The 16,720-nt window shown below is 54.8% G+C and overlaps 2 protein-coding genes across 4 annotated transcripts in view; one reads left to right on the forward strand and one right to left on the reverse strand.

The window, feature by feature from the left end:
- FRMD5 (FERM domain containing 5) overlaps positions 1–7,303 on the forward strand; it is a 68,610-nt gene extending 61,307 nt beyond the window's left edge. The window contains exons 10-15 of one of the 2 annotated variants that reach the window (XM_039557560.1): positions 563–654; positions 1,698–1,772; positions 2,490–2,558; positions 2,683–2,789; positions 5,523–5,863; positions 6,043–7,303. In XM_039557560.1, coding sequence (XP_039413494.1) covers positions 563–654; positions 1,698–1,772; positions 2,490–2,558; positions 2,683–2,789; positions 5,523–5,863; positions 6,043–6,090 — 732 coding nt within the window. In that variant the 3' untranslated portion in view covers positions 6,091–7,303. Of the gene's footprint in view, positions 1–562; positions 655–1,697; positions 1,773–2,489; positions 2,559–2,682; positions 2,790–5,522 lie in introns of both variants that reach the window. The other variant, XM_039557559.1, reaches the window with a different exon arrangement.
- A 1,393-nt stretch (positions 7,304–8,696) lies between these two features.
- WDR76 (WD repeat domain 76) lies at positions 8,697–16,339 on the reverse strand. Of its 2 annotated transcripts, XM_039557557.1 has the most exons (13): positions 16,065–16,337; positions 15,412–15,840; positions 14,896–14,988; positions 14,446–14,501; positions 13,820–13,940; positions 13,005–13,106; positions 12,879–12,922; positions 12,630–12,783; positions 11,789–11,941; positions 10,992–11,206; positions 10,443–10,595; positions 9,564–9,617; positions 8,697–9,087 (listed from the first exon to the last, which is right to left on the reverse strand). In XM_039557557.1, the coding sequence occupies exons 1-13, from the start codon at positions 16,131–16,133 to the stop codon at positions 8,832–8,834; spliced, it is 1,899 nt and encodes a 632-aa protein (XP_039413491.1). In that variant the 5' UTR covers positions 16,134–16,337; the 3' UTR covers positions 8,697–8,831. The 2 variants fall into 2 exon arrangements, with proteins under 2 accessions (XP_039413491.1, XP_039413492.1); XM_039557558.1 differs by lacking the exon at positions 11,789–11,941 and having other exon boundaries at positions 16,065–16,339.
- Positions 16,340–16,720: the final 381 nt, after the last annotated feature.

Genomic DNA, 16,720 nt, shown 5'->3' on the forward strand with positions numbered 1-16,720 from the left:
AACGTGGCAGCAGCATCACCCTGGCCTTGCAGGGCAGGGACATGGGGACGGTGGCAGCAGCTGCAGCTCTGTGGCAGTGCTGGAGTCACCCGCCTGCTCCTGCTGGTGCCCAGATCTGGGCATTGGGGCCCCACAGCCCCCCTTAGCCCCAGGCCAGGCCCCACTGGGGCCTCTGCCGGGACCACCCACAGCTCCTGGCCATGCCTTCCCTCGGGGTCATTCCCAAGCTGCTTATTCATTGCCATCATCCCTCAAAGTCAGCCAGAACACCTCTGGCTGGAGTTGGCTCCCACAGGAGCCATCAGCAGGAATTTTTTTTAAAAACTGTGTTTCTGGCTGTTCCCAAAGGCTGGGAGCAGAGGGGGAGGTGTGGGCACTGGAACACATCTGCCCATCCCTCATGCCAGGTGCTGCACCAGGCTGATCCCTGCATCCCAAATGGCTCCAGAGCAGGATTGTCCATTCCGGTGCCACTTTCCAGCTCTGTCTACTCCATTCTTCATCCGTGGGATGAGCACCACTCCCTGTTCTCCCCCCTCGATTCCCTGTCTTTCTCCTTTAGGAGAAGAAAATTGTTCTCACCTATTTTGCCCCGACACCAGAAGCTTGCAAACACCTCTGGAAGTGTGGGATCGAGAACCAGGCTTTCTACAAGTAAGTGCTGGTTTGTGGGGTGCCCTGCAGCCGCCATGGGTTGGTGCCCACCTGTGGGCTCCATCCAGGCTCTGGGGTCAGTCACTGGCCATGTGGCACTTTGTTCCAGTGGCTCTGACAGAGCCATCAGCCACCAAAAGCACCGGTGCCCCTGGATAGGGGTCTCTGCCCTGTGGGGTCCCTCGTTTTCCAGCCCCTCTGTGCTCATCTCTCCTCAGCAAACTTCTGTCAGGAAATTATAACAAATTATTTGGGATGAAGCCTGGAATGCCAAGCAGCACCATCCTGTTCATGCCATACTTAACCCAGCCCGCTTTGTGCTTTGTAATGAGTTTTATTTTAATCAGCAAGCTGCGAGACAGAGCATGCGATGCATTCCCACTGGGAATTCTGCAATCAGCGGCTGCAATCAGCAGGTTTCACTCCTCATTACATGAACATGAAATGAAATTGCAATATTGCTTTACAAATCTCTCTGTGATTAGTTGTGGCAGTGAATCACCACTGGGCTGTGCACTCGGCGGGTGGACCGTGGGCTGGGCTGAGGTGCTGCTGGGCAATCCCGGGGTGAGGGGTCAGCTCCTGTAGGATGGGGAGGAGATGGGATGGTCCCTCTGGGTGGCTTCACCCATCCTGGCGAGTGCCCACCTGCCCAGGAGGGGCCAAGTCTGTCACCCTGCAATTCCCAGGCCATGGTGGGCTTTCAGCCCCCTGGAGAGCGTCAGTCCCTGCACATGGGTGTCACTGCTGGCCCTGGGGTCCCAGCGGGAGCTGTGGCCCCAAGCTCCCTCCAGACTCCTTGGCAATGGGTCCCTCCTGGACATGCCCCCGCTGCCAGCAGGGATGAGCTCTGCTGACAGAGACGGCTTCAGGTGCTCGTGTCCCACTGGCCAGTGCCACCCACCACTGCCAGCAGTGGGTTCATTCCTGGTGACATTCCACATCTCCAGGGCTCTGCTCCTGTCACCTGGCCTCGCTGCCGTTGGCTCCCAGTGCTTGGCCAGCAGTGTGGGACTCTCACACCACTCCTGGTGCTGTTACAGGTTGGAGAAGTCGAGCCAGGTGCGGACGGTGTCCAGCAGCAACCTGTTCTTCAAGGGCAGCCGGTTCCGGTACAGGTGAGTACTGACAGCAGGAGCAGCTGCTGGATGTATTATTGGATGCTCCTTTGGAGGCACTTTGGGGAGCTGTTTGGGGCTGTGGCAGCCCGGGGACATCTCAGGGTTTTCCAGAGATCCCCCATTGCAGCACTGACCCCCACCAGGCCACCTCTGCTGCTGTCTCTGTGTCACAGGTGCCACCCCCCTCCCCAGCCTCACAGGAGAAGTTTTGGAGGGACAGGAGTGGAGGATGGGAGAGGATGGGGGATTTGGGGGTTGAGAACAACAAGGTGTGAAACAAATCACCACTACCCACAAATTCCTGCACTGAGTTGCCGGAGCGAGAGCCTGGACCTGGGACCTCATATCTGTGGGATGAGACATGCCAGTGTGTCCCAGCATTGAGGTGCACAGTGCTGGCACCCTCCTCGCTGGCATGGGAGGCTCTGGAGGCCTGTGTTGTGTCCATCTTGGCTGAGGGGAGGTGACCCCCTAGTGTCCAGCATCCCATGCCAGAAGAAGCAGCAAAATATGGTGGCAGAGGTGTCAGCCCAGCCTTTCCGAGCTTCTCCATTGCCCCCATTCCCAACAAATATTTCTGCTTTCCCCTGGAGCTGCGGGCAGAGCTCCCCTCCCTGGAGAGCTGTGTGGGGAGGGGCCAGGCTGTGCACAGTGTGACCACGTGGCTGCCAGGGCCTCTTGTCCTCACCTCTGCTGGTCTTGACCCACCTGCAGCGGCCGCGTCGCCAAGGAGGTGATGGAGTCCAGCGCCAAGATCAAGAGGGAGCCCCCCGAGATTCACCGGTAAGAGCCCAGCAGCAGCTGCCAGGGGTGGGTGCCCGGGAGGTGAGCATAGCCAGAGCGCTGCCATGTGCCTGGGGCGCTGGCTCCATCCTGGCTCTGATCCTGACCCCACTCCTGTCCCCAGGGCTGGGCTGGTGCCGAGCCGGAGCTGCCCCTCCATCACACACGGCCCCCGGCTGAGCAGCGTGCCCCGCACCCGGCGGAGAGCCGTCCACATCTCCATCATGGAAGGTAGGACACGAGGCAGCACTGCCGGACACGCTGGGGCGTGGGAGTGGGGACACACACACCTGTGCACCCACAGACAGGGGCACACAGACACAGACACACACAGACGTGCACGCAGACACAGGTACACAGATAGACACAGACACGTACACACAAACACATACACAGACACGCAGAGGGAGACACAGACGTGTGCACACAGACAGACACACGCACACAGACATGTATGCACAGACATAGGTACACAGACACACACAGAGACATGGGCACAAACACGTGTACACAGACACAGACAGGGGCACACAGACACACAGGGGCACACAGACGTGCACACAGACACAGGGACACAGAGACACACATACACACACATGTACACACGTACAAACACATGTACCCATGAGCACACAGACACACACACGTACACACGTGGACACACACGCAGGTGCACGCATGTCAGCTGAGGCTGCAGCCCCAGTGGCTTGTCCTCAGAAAGGCTGGTGTTTCACCAGGCTGGAGCGGGGCGGCTGCTTCTCCCCATCCTGGGGCTGTGTCAGAGTAGGATGCTGTGGGAAGAAGGTCTGGCAAAAGGCAAAACACTGGGAGCAGCTGTGGAGCTGCCCCACAGGGCTGGGGACATGCTGGGGGCTGTGGCTGTGCTGCTGGTGGTGGCTCTTTTACCTGCTGGTGACAGCAGTGTCCAACTCCCAGTGACATGGCTGTTCCCTGCTCCTGGATGGGCTGCAGGGCCAACCCTGCCCCAGTACAGCCACTCCGATCCTGATCCCGGAATTCAGGCAGGGATGGCGACTGCCTGCCCCAAGGGCCAGGATTTAATTCCACCAAGGGATCCCAGGGTTGGTGTCTGTGCCAGTTTTGGGGATGGAAGCAGGGTCACCTCTGCCACCCAGTTACATGTGACAGTCTCTCCCCCACATGCCATTGTGAAGCAGCCAGAGCATTAAATCACCTCCCACCATAAATCACCCCGAGCTGGTACCACCCCTTTGCTTTTCCTCACGCTCACTTCAGCTCAGTCTCATGGGAATGCGGGTGCCCAAAATAGTGCTGACCCCAGGGCCAGCAGCAGCACCACTTGCAGAGCTGTCCCCGGACTCCTTGTGTCCCTGTGCCACGGGCTACCATGGTGAAGTGCCTCGTAAAGATTAAAACCAGGGTCAGCGTCCACCTGTGGCTCATCAACCACTGCTGCCGGGAGGTGCGGGTCCGGGTGCTGGCCCTGGGGCCACGGCTGCTGTCCCGGGCCCTGGGGATTCTGCCACTGATCCCGGCTGTCCCCAGCCTTGGCCACGATGCTCCGTACGGCCGTGGGGACCCACCTGAGCCAGGTAACACTGCGCCGCGGGGTCTGGGCTCTTCTGAAGTGTCCACGGGGATCCCCATGGACTGTGGTCCCCGTAGTCAGCTGGTGACCACAGCCTCGAGAGCAGGTGGAATGCAGGAACGTGGGATGCAGGATATGTGTGGCACAGAGTGGGCTGGGGTCTCCCATGCCAGCTGGACTCCAGGTTGTTACTACCACAAAGCAGCTCTGGTTCTGGGGCTGGACTCAGATTTCTCAGGATTTTCTAGCTTCTGATGCCAGCCCTGTGGAAGCAGATGGCAGAAGGGTTTGGGTTTGGGGAGCTAGCACTGCTCTCATTGTGGTGATGAGCAGGGGAACCCCCTCAGTGGGTGTCCCCCATGTCGGGGACGCAGTGGGTGCTGCAGGGAATGTTCCCATGAGAGGGGAGAGCACGGAGCTGGCAGGGTGAGAGTGTGTTCCCTCCTCACCACCCCGGAGCCCTGGCACTGCTGCGGCACTCGTGCTACACCAGGCTGAGCTGGAGGCATCCGGGCAGTGTTCACAAACGAGAGGCTGCAAATCCCCGGGAATGCAGCCGGATGAGCTCTGAGTGCTGCCCTTCACCCTTTGGCAGCACAGGGCCAGGACATGTGGTGACAACGTCAAGGTGCTTTGGTGCACTGTGCTCTTCCCGCGCCCACAGGTCCAGCCCCGTCCCTCTCCAACCGCCTGCAGGGTGGCCCTGGGGACCAGCTGGTCCCAACCATGACCTTCAGACGCCCTCCCTGGACCTGGGGCCACTGCAATGGCAGAGTTCCTAGCCCCTCCCCGGCTGCCAAAACTACCTGAAACAAGTCCTATATGTGTGTGGTTTCTTGGAATTTGGGGGTTTGGAGGAGGTGGTGGTAGGGGTAGGAGTTCCTCAGCACAAAGGACCAAAGCTCAGCCTGGTAACGGGGCTGGGAGCTGGCACAGGTCCCCAGCTCATTCCTGCCTGTGTCGCCGTGTCCTGGGCAGCTGCCCGTGGTGCCGCAGTGCTACAGCTGGCGTTGCCAGCGGCAGAGGGGCCCCAAGCACTGTGAGCAGCTGCCAGGGTGACTGTCACCGTCACCTCAGGGCAGCGACAGCCCACGGGTGCGTGTGATTGACTGCAGATGAGCTCGGACCCTGCTGCGGTCCCGGCTGGAAGCCAGCGGCTGGCGATGACGGTGACAAGTCAGGCAGGTGTCGAAGTGCCACTGCCACAGTCACGAATTGCGTTGAAGGGGCTGCAGGTCCCGAAGGACCAACAACAACAACCAGCAACCCAGGGCAACCTCACCCTGTCCCCGCGGGGGACACCGGGGTCGGGCAGTGCGGGAGGCTCCGGCTGTGGAGAGGGACCCCCCTGCACCCCGCTGAGCATCCCCCTTTCCCCTCCCCTGTCTCCCCAGGCCTGGAGTCCCTCCGTGACAGCGCCCACTCGACCCCGGTACGCTCGGCCTCCCACGGCGACGCCTTCGCAGGCCCCGGCCGGAGCGGCCGCGCCGAGAGCAGCGAGCGGGTGGCCGTGATCGCCGATGAGAGCTACAGCCCCGCAGACAGCGTGCTGCCCACGCCTGTGGCCGAGCACAGCCTGGAGCTGATGCTGCTGTCGCGCCAGGCCAACGGGGCCCCGTGCAGCATCGAGGAGGAGAAGGAGTCGGAGGCAGGCACGCCGGCGGCGGAAGTGGAGGGCGAGCTGCGGGCACTGTGTCCGGGCGCCGGTGGCCTGGGGCCAGCACAGGCCCAACAGGTGAATAAGTTTGTTTTAAGTGTCCTCCGTTTGCTCCTTGTGACAGTTGGACTCCTCTTTGTTTTGCTCCTCCTCCTGATCGTCCTTACCGAGTCCGACCTTGACACTGCCTTTTTCCGTGATATCCGCCAGACCCCAGAGTTCGAGCAGTTCCATTACCAATACTTTTGTCCCCTCAGGCGATGGTTTGCCTGCAAGCTCCGCGCCGTGGTAAACCTGCTCATTGACACCTGAAGGCAGGAGCCACCACGGGGGCCTGGACCTGCCGCCGTCCCCGCGCGGGACCCGCCGGGGCACTCACTAACCCTCCCCTCCCGACCCAGAGCCCGGCCGGCCGAGGAGGTGGCTTTCCGGGAGGAAGAGGAGGGTGGGCGCAGCCCCCGGAGCCCTCTCCTCCCCGTGCCCAGCCGCACTGCTCCCACCCCCGGAGCCCGCACAACACCTCCCATCCCGATCTCATGCGCACGACTTGGGAAGCACCAAGCAGAGGGGAATTCATTGCTCTGCCACCCCCGCGCCCGTGCAGCAGCTGGGGCTGGTGGGACCATTCCGCAGGAGCTTTAGCAATGGTGCTACTGAGGTTTAATTTAACACTCGTGTACTGTTACGGTATTAAATCCACACTGTGCCCGCCACCACCGCCCTCCACGAACCGCTTGGCAGAGCCCTCCCTGCTCACCGGAGCCTCCTATGAGGTGACACAGCCGCAATGCTCTCGGGGACGCCCCGGTGCCCCCCCCTCCCCACAGCGCAGCGATCCGGAGCCCTCGCCCTGCTGCGGACTCGGCCCTTTGCCACTTTTTTAAGCCTTGAAGCATCGGTGCTCCCGAGGGCAGGGGAGCATGGAAGCCAGGGGAGGCTGGGCACGTGTGGCCAAACCTGGCATGGAGCTGTAGTGACTGTGTCAGATTTATTGGGATGACCTTTACCCTCTGCCAGTTGTACCCGTTTTGTAAAAAAAAACCAAGCAAAAAGAACAAAAAAAAAAAAAAAAAAAAAAGAGACATTTCAAGGTCTATTTTAACAAGGAAATGCTATTTTGTTATCAAATCTAATCCAGTCTTTTTTTACTTTACGGATGGGGTGACCGTGGGTGCCGGTACTGAGAGGTTCCCAGTGAGCAATGGTTTAAGAGTAAACGCCGGGAGCCCAACGCCATCTGAGCCCTGCTGGGCTTGGGACAGAGAAGGAGCTCTGGTTTTGGGACTCTTCCCAAGAGGACACAAGTTCTGAAGCGCAGGTGACACTGAAGAAGTCAATGGACATCTTTAGCCCCAACTGTTGTTAAGTGCACGTCAATAAACCCGACCCATCGCGCTGGTGACGACCCCCGGGACTGTTGGTCACCAGGAGCAGCAGCCCATCCACAGGGAGCAATAACAGCCAGTTCTGGTTAGGTTTGGGTGAGAAGTTGGACATATCAGCAAAAAAAAAAAAAAACAAGGTAAAAACAGCTGAGCAAGTTTAATTTCATCTCAGGGAGAGATTTTGCCGTAAGCTGGGGCCATAACTGCAGTTTTACAAAGCCTGATGTCCGTGTTGTCTTTGAGCATCCACCACCCACCGCTGGGCTGGACGGTGACACTGGGCCAGACGGGCTCCTTGTCACTGCAATAAGGGGAGAGGTCCCACTGGGGGGTACAGCCCCCCTGCCCAGCTCACAGCCGCGGCCACCCGCTCACAGCACGAGGCCCGAGGAGGGGGTGGGGTCCAGCCCTGGCTCCAGAGCAAGGCAGGAGCCCTCTGGGAAGGCTCCAGGAGGCGGAGGAGTGATTTTTTTTACATGATAATCCTGTTTTATGCAACATAGCAAAATTAATTCTTAGTGTAGTGTTCCTACCTCAGCCCATAGCGCTGATGTTTCTATGCAGTTGTGCTCGTCCTGACGCTGACATTTTTTACCCCCGGGTTAACGCTGCAGTGTCGTCCTTCTTCCTCCTCCTCCTCCTCCTCCTCTCCTCACTGCAATGTTCTGTGTGACGTGTGACAGCACAGCTCCATCCCATGCTCCATCCTTTTCGGACACATCCTCCAAATCCCCACCTGGGACCTTCCACCTTGGCTTTCCTTGGATAATGCTCTGTGCCAGCCCCAGGTCACCTCTGCCGTTGTCACCCAGCGTTCTACTGCAAAACCACGAGAATTGGTGATTTTCCGTTGTACGTTTTTCCCATCTGTCCCAGATCCTGTCGTGTGTTTCAGGCCCTGTTAGTTTTACCCGTCTTTCTATCAAAATGTTGTTTGCATAGGTTCTGAGATCAGAAACCCATGAATCTCGTCCTAGCATACTGCATCTTTCAGCAGTAGACAGTAAAATACCTGAAAATGTGAATTTCTTAGTTTTCATAAAGAAAACCTAGAGATTAACCTTTCATGTGCCAAATACTGTAAGTTACATCTTTTTTTCCTTCAAAATGTACCTTTTTCTACATATCCAATACCTTAGTTAGCATAAAATCATTGGTGCCATGAAAAGTATTTTTAAATTTAAATAAATATTTAAATATCATGAAAAGCAGAGTTGGCATGAGCTTTGTTCAGTGACTGATTTTTCTTTACTCAAGTGAAAACAGCTCAAAAACTGTGGGAAATTTGGTCTTTTAGCAGCTTCTCACTGGAGTGAGGAGCAGCTTCAGGCCACACGAGTTCCAGAGCTGCAGGTGAGTCCCTTGCACATCTCTACACTCCAGGAGCACAATTTTACAAATGCACCTGGGAGTTCTGGGCCCCTCACCATAAGGAAGATACTGAGGGCTGGAGCACCAGGAGCACCTGAGGGAGCTGGGGGACTCAAGGATCAATTTTATTTCCATGGAAGACACGGGTGCCAAAGATAGTTTAAACGATTTATTTTAAGACTTTCAAAGTACATTTCTGTCCTGAGAATCAACAGTCAGCTTCGGAACTGCTTAACACGGAATAAACAAAGTCAAAGCAGAAAGTTATAAAATACAGATCTAAGGCACTTCTAGTCTTTGAACACGTGAAGGCGGCCACTGGAGTTGCCCCCCACCAGGATGTTCTGGCTGGGGTGGACAACGTTAATGGAGCACACGGAGCTGAGGCAGTCCACATTGCAGAAGGAGTGCAGCAACTTCCCGGTGTCCTGGAAGACCTGGATCTGCCTGGGCTGTGCCATGCTGCCCACCACGAAGCAGTGCTCCTGCTTGGGGTCCCAGATGGCCCTGAAGCGGCTCAGCCAGTGGCCCGTGTTGTTGTTGTGTCTGCAAGGGAAGAGGAACATTCTTCCTCATGAATGCAGCATTTTAAATTGTCATTTATGTCCCATTTGCTCCCTGGCCTTCTAAATCTTCACCACTCACTCTGGAGTGCTCAGATCCCTGCAGTGGATCCCTGTCCTGGGATGAGCAGGATGGGACAAGAATACCAGAATGGTTTGGGCTGGGGGAGACCTTAGAGACCATCCAGCACCACCTCCTGCCACAGCACTTCCACTATCCCAGGCTGCTCCAAGCCCCATCCAACCTGGCCTTGGACACTTCCAGGGATTCAGGGGCAGCCACAGCTTCTCTGGGCAACCTGTGCCAGGGCCTCACCCTGCCTCACAGAGGGGAATTTCTCCCCAAAATCTCATCTAACCCTGCCCTCCAGCAGTGGGAAGCCATTCCCTGTGTCCTGTCCCTTCAGACCCATAGGAGCAGCCATGGTGCTGCCCTCGGCCCAGGTGTGCTCTCCTTACCTGATGGAGCTGAGCAATGTGACAGTCGATGACAAGGATGTGGTGTCGTAGACCCTGAGCACAGAACAGCACATTAATACCATGGACCTGGGCAAAAACAGAGCCCTTCCTTCCCCCACACAGCAGGATCAGCTCCTGGGGCCACCCAGGAGCAGCAAAGACACCAGCTTGGCCATAGGCACCAGCATCCCAGCTGGAATCACTAGATGTGCTTGGCAAAGTGGATTTGCTTTCAGCTGGAACTGCAGCCTACCCTTTCTGGGAGCTGAGGGTAGAGGAGGGGCTGGAGAGGCCAAAGGCCAGCCCAGCATCCCACCTGCTCCTTCACCCCCATGAACTTGGGGGATCCCACCCCTCGGGGCTAAAACTGCCCAGCCCAAAAAAACCCAGGTAATTACAGAAATTATGGTCACAAAGTAACCAGGAGAAAAAGAACCTCTAACACAGGCAACTCACAGCAGCTTAAATTATGAAATGGCTATTTACAGAAGAGCTGATATCATTATTTCAAGTACCAGCTACAAACAAATTTAGTTTCTGAGCATTTTGTGTTTGTGTTCACCAGCCAGGTTTTGGCTGGCTGTTTTCGTGGGTTTTGATTTTGTTTGATTGCTTTTTAAAGGTTAACAGTACCTGTACCTTTTTACTGTTAAATATCCTGTGGGAAAATGAGAATTAAATAAAAAACCAACCAAACCAAAAAATCATTAAAAACGACATTAAAAATGTTAGTGCAAGTAAATCTTTTATCATTTTCTAAAATGATAAAGACAGAAGGTTCTCAATGATGGGTCATGTGGAGAAGTAATAATAATAATGACAATAAACTGCCCAAACAGTCAGTATTTTCCATGAGGATTCTTCCTTCCACAGCCTTACCTCAGCTTGTCATCTGCACACACTGTCACCACCCTGCTCCCAGTGACAGGGGAGAAATAGGCCGAGGCCACACTTTTGGTGTGTCCTGTGAGAGAGCTCAGGGGCTTGTTCCCCTTGGCCTTCAGGTACCGAACATCGAAAACACAAACATCCCTGCAACAGGTACCACACACACTTCAGTAATTATCCTTCATTTATCAAAAAAGCTCCAGAGCACAGCAGGCTGTATGGGAGCTGGTTCAGAGCTTCAATACCCACTCAAATGGTGGCTCCAAGGGAATTTGGGAGCACCGAAACCACCCCAACCAGCCCTCCATAAAGTCCCTCTATGCCAAAGTCCACCAGGGCCCATCTGTCCCCACTTCCAAAAGGTGAAGGGAAATCAAACCAAATCCCACCTTAAATCCTGCTAAGGAGACTGAAAACTTGTTTTGTAAAAGGACCAAGACAGCTTTGACTGTACATTGAGACTGACAAAACTCCGCAGCCCCAGCTCTCCCTAGCACAGAGACCACCGAAAAAACAACTGGTTCAATGTGGGCTACATACACTGAGCCAGCAGCCAGGAAATACTGTTTGTTCACAGGGTGCACGTGGACTGTCCGTATCCTCCTGAAGCCAGTGTCCGCAGAGAGCTCCGACGACATCCCTGGGGTCCGTCTGTCCACAACAGCCACGCCCCCGTCCCAGCGACCCACTATGGAAGTGGAGGCATTGTCTTCCAGGAAGTCAAAGGAGGAGAAGTTTTCCTCACTCCTGCAGATCTGAGCCCAGGAAAGGTCAAATGTCACCAGAACTAAAGGAAACACCCAGTTGTTCTAACACCCAAACACTCCCTGGGCTATGGGTTTCATCCTTTCCCTTTTTAATTCACTAAAAACACTAGTGCAGCCCATGTGACAGCCTTACCCAGCCATGCAGGTAACCCTTCTGCGAAACAGCTTTCCACAGGGGAAACAATTAGGAGATAATTAACCATCTAAACCAGACCAGCAACAGCACACTCCAAATTCCCTGTCAAGAGCTCCTGCAAGGCAGTCACCTCTATGTTCCAGCAATCAAAGGGCTGTTGGCCTTGAGCACACACTGACCAAGGATTAAGGATATCTTTCCCTTCTTCAGTGCTGCAGAAACTTTTAATCACGTGCAGAAATGTAAACTTGGAAATTGGGAGAATGCAGGCTGTCACTGGGTTTGGTGAGTAGAAAACATCTCCCTGTTTCTGTGATGTTAACTAAGGTTAATTCACGTGTCCTTGTGGAAATGCAACTTGAACTTTCTTGTTAATAAAACAATTAAATAATGACTTTGTACAAGCAGACTGAACCTTCCTAGCAGTGCCTCACCTCATCAAAGACAGCCCTGGTGACATCCCCACAGCGCAGAGTGTCACTGCTGAGGGACAGCAAGTGAGCAGGGTTGCAGGGAGAGAAGTGCATGCAGCTGACCTGGAAGCTGTGGGGGATGAAGATGTGGGCTCCTTCCTCAGACCTGCAGCTCTGCAAAATGACAGATCCCACAGACACAGGTGCTGGTCACTAAAGTTATTTCTTTTAACTACTACAACTCTTGAAGCCAAACCTCTGGTTTTTGAATCTTTTTTGGAGGAGGCAGAGGGTGCTGGGTGAGAGGAGACACCAGCACAGGTAATATGGACAGTGAGGCTGCTTCTGGCCCCTAATTACAGAAAGCTGCAACTTCCTGCTGCAATTAGTGCCACTGCAGCCACAAGCCCTGGATCTGGATGGCAGCACCTGGCTCATTTTCACCCACAGAGCCAGTTTCAGTTACCACATGTGCCTTTTACATCAAAATACGGACACACTGCGTTACTGAGAGTTTAAGATGAATTAGTGACCCAAACTGCACTAAAGCAGAATCTCCTGTGTCTTCTCTTCTAAATTCTGCATCACTTTGTTATTTTAAAAGAAACTGAACAGGTCATTGTGGACCCATTCCACAAAGATGACTCAGCTCTCAAATTTCAGAAAAAAACCAAGGGAGAGCAAAAAAGGAAAGCCATTCTGGCAACTCTAAATTGGACAATCATCCTGGTATTATCCCTAAGAATGGAGAAAACCTACAACACCCTCATGAGCCTGACAAAATGCCACCCCAGGCTGTGCCCCACATGGACCTGTCCTGAACCACACACCTGTTCAGATGAGGAGCACATCAACCACTCACCACGTTCCAGAGGCCAACGTGCCCCCACTTGTCTCCAGCTGCCACAAGGATGGTGCTTTCGGAAGGGTGGATGGCCATGGAACACACCCGGGTTTTCACCACCTTCCTGATGTTCTCCTCACTCAGCACCATGCTGCTCAGGCTCTCCTGGTACCTGGAAAACCAAAATAACAACCATCACCAAAACCTTCATTAGAGAAGGAACGGGGGCCAGACAACACCCAGTTTTTGCTGCTGTTTTCATGCTACCTCTTTATGTCAGGTGTGCCCCGGTCAGCATCATCTGCTTTCAGCTACAGACAGAAAGGAGATATTTATCAGAATCAGAGCCCAAGTGAAACTACATTATCCAAAAATAACTAATTCAACTAATACCTCACTTATCCTCATCCACGTGCTCAGCAAGGCCTCTGTCCATTTACTGTTCTCTGCCTGATCCTCTGGAACCATGGGCAAAGGTCCGACTGGAACCTGAGGCTGGGATGACATTGGCAATTTTTGTAGCTCAAACCAACTAAAACCATGAACAAGGTGAATTGGTACTTTCCCCACACCAAACATTCTGAGAACATGCCTACAATAGGACAGTAAATAAATAGTGAAAACAGAAGGTGATATCATAATCTTACTAAAAAGATAAAGAGAATTTCACTGGCAGCACAGACAAACTGCTTCCCTGTGTTTCTTCCTCTCCTGATACTCCAGAAAGACCTTTATAACAGATTCAAATCTATTCTACAGCTCCGTGGAAGATTTAAAATCCCATCTCTCAGAACAGCATACCTTTTACTTGCTCCATTACTGCTTCAGAGAGATGGTAAATATTATCCAGGAAAATAAAACCACATCAGAAGTTACAGTGAAATAAAAACCAGAGTAATAAACGTTTGAATTCAAGGCTGCTCAGCTCCATGGGCTGTTGATGTGGAATGTTTTACCTCAGGACCCTTCTGTGGATCCCCAACTGCATCACATCATCAGCCTGGGCCACAGAGCACTGCCTGGCTTGTGGCGAGACCGTGGCACCTGCTCAGGGTGACAGAACTGACCCTTCCTTACTGTCCCTGTGTCACCATCTCCCAAATGCCTCAGGGTTTGCAATGCCCAGTGCCACCCACCAGTGTCACCAGCACTGGTTTTAGAAAGCTGCTGTGCACACACCCCTCCCCTCCAGCCCTTCCCCATCTCACATATTCCTCTGCTCCTGGCCGGGCAGGTGACTCCAACAATGGAATGTCCAGTGGCTCCACTCGGAGCAGGCGCATGGATCGCCGCCGGGCTGTTTCATCCTCCACCTTTTTAGGCTTGCGCCTGGAACAAGGAGAACATCTCAGTTACAGAACAGAGCCCCTGCATTCAGGGACAGACCCAAGGGCACAGATGGGACACAGACTGACATCAGCCCCTCCTGGCCCGCTGCAGGAGGGATGGGGTTGCTTTTCCTGTCAGTGATAGTGAGGAACAACACCACGAGCACTTTGCAATGCACACACAGGTCCTGCACCACTGTTTTCCTTATGATACTGCCGCTTCCCCTCCCAGCTCTCCTTGTTCATTATCCATCCTGCCATTCACCCACCAAGCTGGCCTTTCCCACCTTCTCCCATCACACAGCTTACTCTTTACTCGGGCTTCAGCTCATTTTCTGCTGGATCTGGTACTGTTTTGGAACTGCCAAATGTCTTCTCCTCTACATTTACCCTCTCCCTTGCACCTTGGTCACGCCTCTCTTTCTCTTCCCACACCTTTTCCTAACATTTGTTTTCATCCCACAATGAAGAATCAAGGATATAAATCTCACCTACTGTTATTTTACCTTTTGGTGACATGAGATTGCCTTTTAGTTGCAATTTGGTTAAGTCTTGCAGCTGACTTAAAGAGAAAAGAGATTAATTATACATATAATGAGCATAAAGAATTAACATGTATAAAATACAATTATCTCAAGGCTGCAATGAACTTATTGCAATTATTTATAATAATAAGAAAGAGAAAAGGTGTGGTTGCCCCATGCCTGTAAGCGTTCCAGGCCAGGTTGCACAGGGCTTGGAGCACCCTGGGATAGTGGAAGGTGTCCCTGCCTATGGCAGGAGGTGGAATGAGAGGGGCTTTAAGGTCCCTTCCAAACATTCCAGGATTCTATGATTTTCATGGCTTTCCTTATACAACTGCCCCAGTGAGGAAAGGGTTTCACACCAGGAGGGATAACAGTGCAATTATGACACTTGGAAAGAGTATTTTGATGCTATTTACACCCTATACAGACCTCATGCAGCTTTAGAGCAGCAAAGAATTTAGCATTTTCTGTAATGTTCTTTAGTCTTTTCCTTTCGTAGGCTGATAGGTGGGAGTATCCATCCTACAGAAAGAAAAGCCATCATACAGTTACATGGCTGCAAGAGAGGTTTCAGGCTCACGGAAGTGAGCCCCTAAACTGATTAAATGACTTTAAAGTGGTTTGATATATTTGTAACAATCATAAGACCATACAAATTGGGGTGGTCATGTATCAACATCAAAATCTGTCCATACAGGTAAAGCTTGCTTTACAAAACTTACACTGGCATTAATTCTATGAAGAGAACAGTGCATCAATATTTGTTTTTATAATGAAAACAATCATGAAGACACTCAGTAAAGAACTTGAAACTTTAGTGAAAGGATAAAACGAAGTGGAACACTGCCAGCCAGAGGTTAAAAGAGGGGAAAAAACTACGTACAGAGGAAAAGCACTTTAAAACTTTACTTTTATGAAGATAATAACCGGGGGCCGGGTACTCACCGGAGCCGCGTCTCCCCCGTCGCTGCCGTCACTGTCCGCATCCCACAGCCCATCCTGGCCGCGGGCAGCCGAGCTGGGGCCGGGCGGGGAGCCGGGGGGAGCTCTGGGGCCGGTGTCGGGCTCCGGGCACAGCCTCTTGCCGGCCGGGGCGCGGGTCCCCGCGGGGCTCAGCAGCCGCTTTTGGGAGCGCGGCCAGGCCGCCGCGGGCAGCGGCGTCAGCAGCACCCGCAGCTGCCGCCCCAGGCCCGGGGCCGCGCTCGGCCGGCGCTCGGCGGAGTCCGCCGGGGGGGGCTCCTGTGGGGGCGAACGGGGCTCGGCGGAGTCCGCCGGGGGGGGCTCCTGTGGGGGTGAACGGGGCTCGGCGGCTTCCGCCGGGGGGGACTCCTGCGGGGGCGAATGGGGCTCGGCGTGGCCCGACGGGACGGACTCCTGCGGAGGCGAACGAGGCTCGGTGGGGACCCTCGGCAGGATCCTCGGCACCGCCGGGCCCTGAACCCTGCCCGCCCCGCTCCTTACCTCCCCCGGTTTCTCCCCTCACAACCCAGCTCATGTCGGGTCCCCGCTCCTGCCAGACCCCGGGTCCCCTCCCATCTCAGTCCCCGTCTCCCCCGTCCCCTCTCCTCCCAGCTCCGGCAGTCCCCGCGGCCCCGGACCTGCAGCTGCTGCCGGGTGTGCGGTGACGGCTCCTCGGGCTCCTGCGGCCCGGGCTGGGACAGCGCCATGGCGCGCGCGGGGCGGAGCGGCCGCTTCCCGCCCGCAGAGGGGCGGCCCGGGCGGGTTCCCGCCCTCAGCGCCCTCAGCGCCGTCCCGCTCGCGGCACCGCCCGAGCACCGGGAGCGGTCTGATGCTTCCGCAGGGCAGGGATACCGGGGATAGTGCGGAGAAATTCCTCCCTGTGAGGACGGTGAGGCCTACTGCCCAGAGAAGCCGTGGCTGCCCCTGGATCCAGCTTGGACAGGGCTTGGAGCAGCCTGGGAGAGTGGAAGGTGTCCCTGCCCAGGGCAGGGGGTGGAACGGGATAAGCTTTAAGGTCCCTCCCACCCCCAACCATGCGGACTCGTTGCCCAGAAACAGCGGATGAAATCCTCGACTCCAGCCAAGCAGGGGAAGGGCCCGTCCCTGCTCTGCCCGGTGCTCCGTGCACAGCCCTGCAGGCACAGCTGCCTCTCACACCCCGCACCTGACACCGCCGAGGCCTGGGCGAGGCAGGACAGCGGAGCCAAGGGCAGCTCCGGGCCCCGTGCCATGGCACTGACAAGATCATGGTTTAAAGAGAAAAAACCAGTAACTGAAAAAAAGCACACCCAAG

Source organism: Corvus cornix, chromosome 10, assembly GCF_000738735.6.
Source record: "Corvus cornix cornix isolate S_Up_H32 chromosome 10, ASM73873v5, whole genome shotgun sequence".
In the NCBI taxonomy this organism is placed as follows: domain Eukaryota; kingdom Metazoa; phylum Chordata; class Aves; order Passeriformes; family Corvidae; genus Corvus; species Corvus cornix.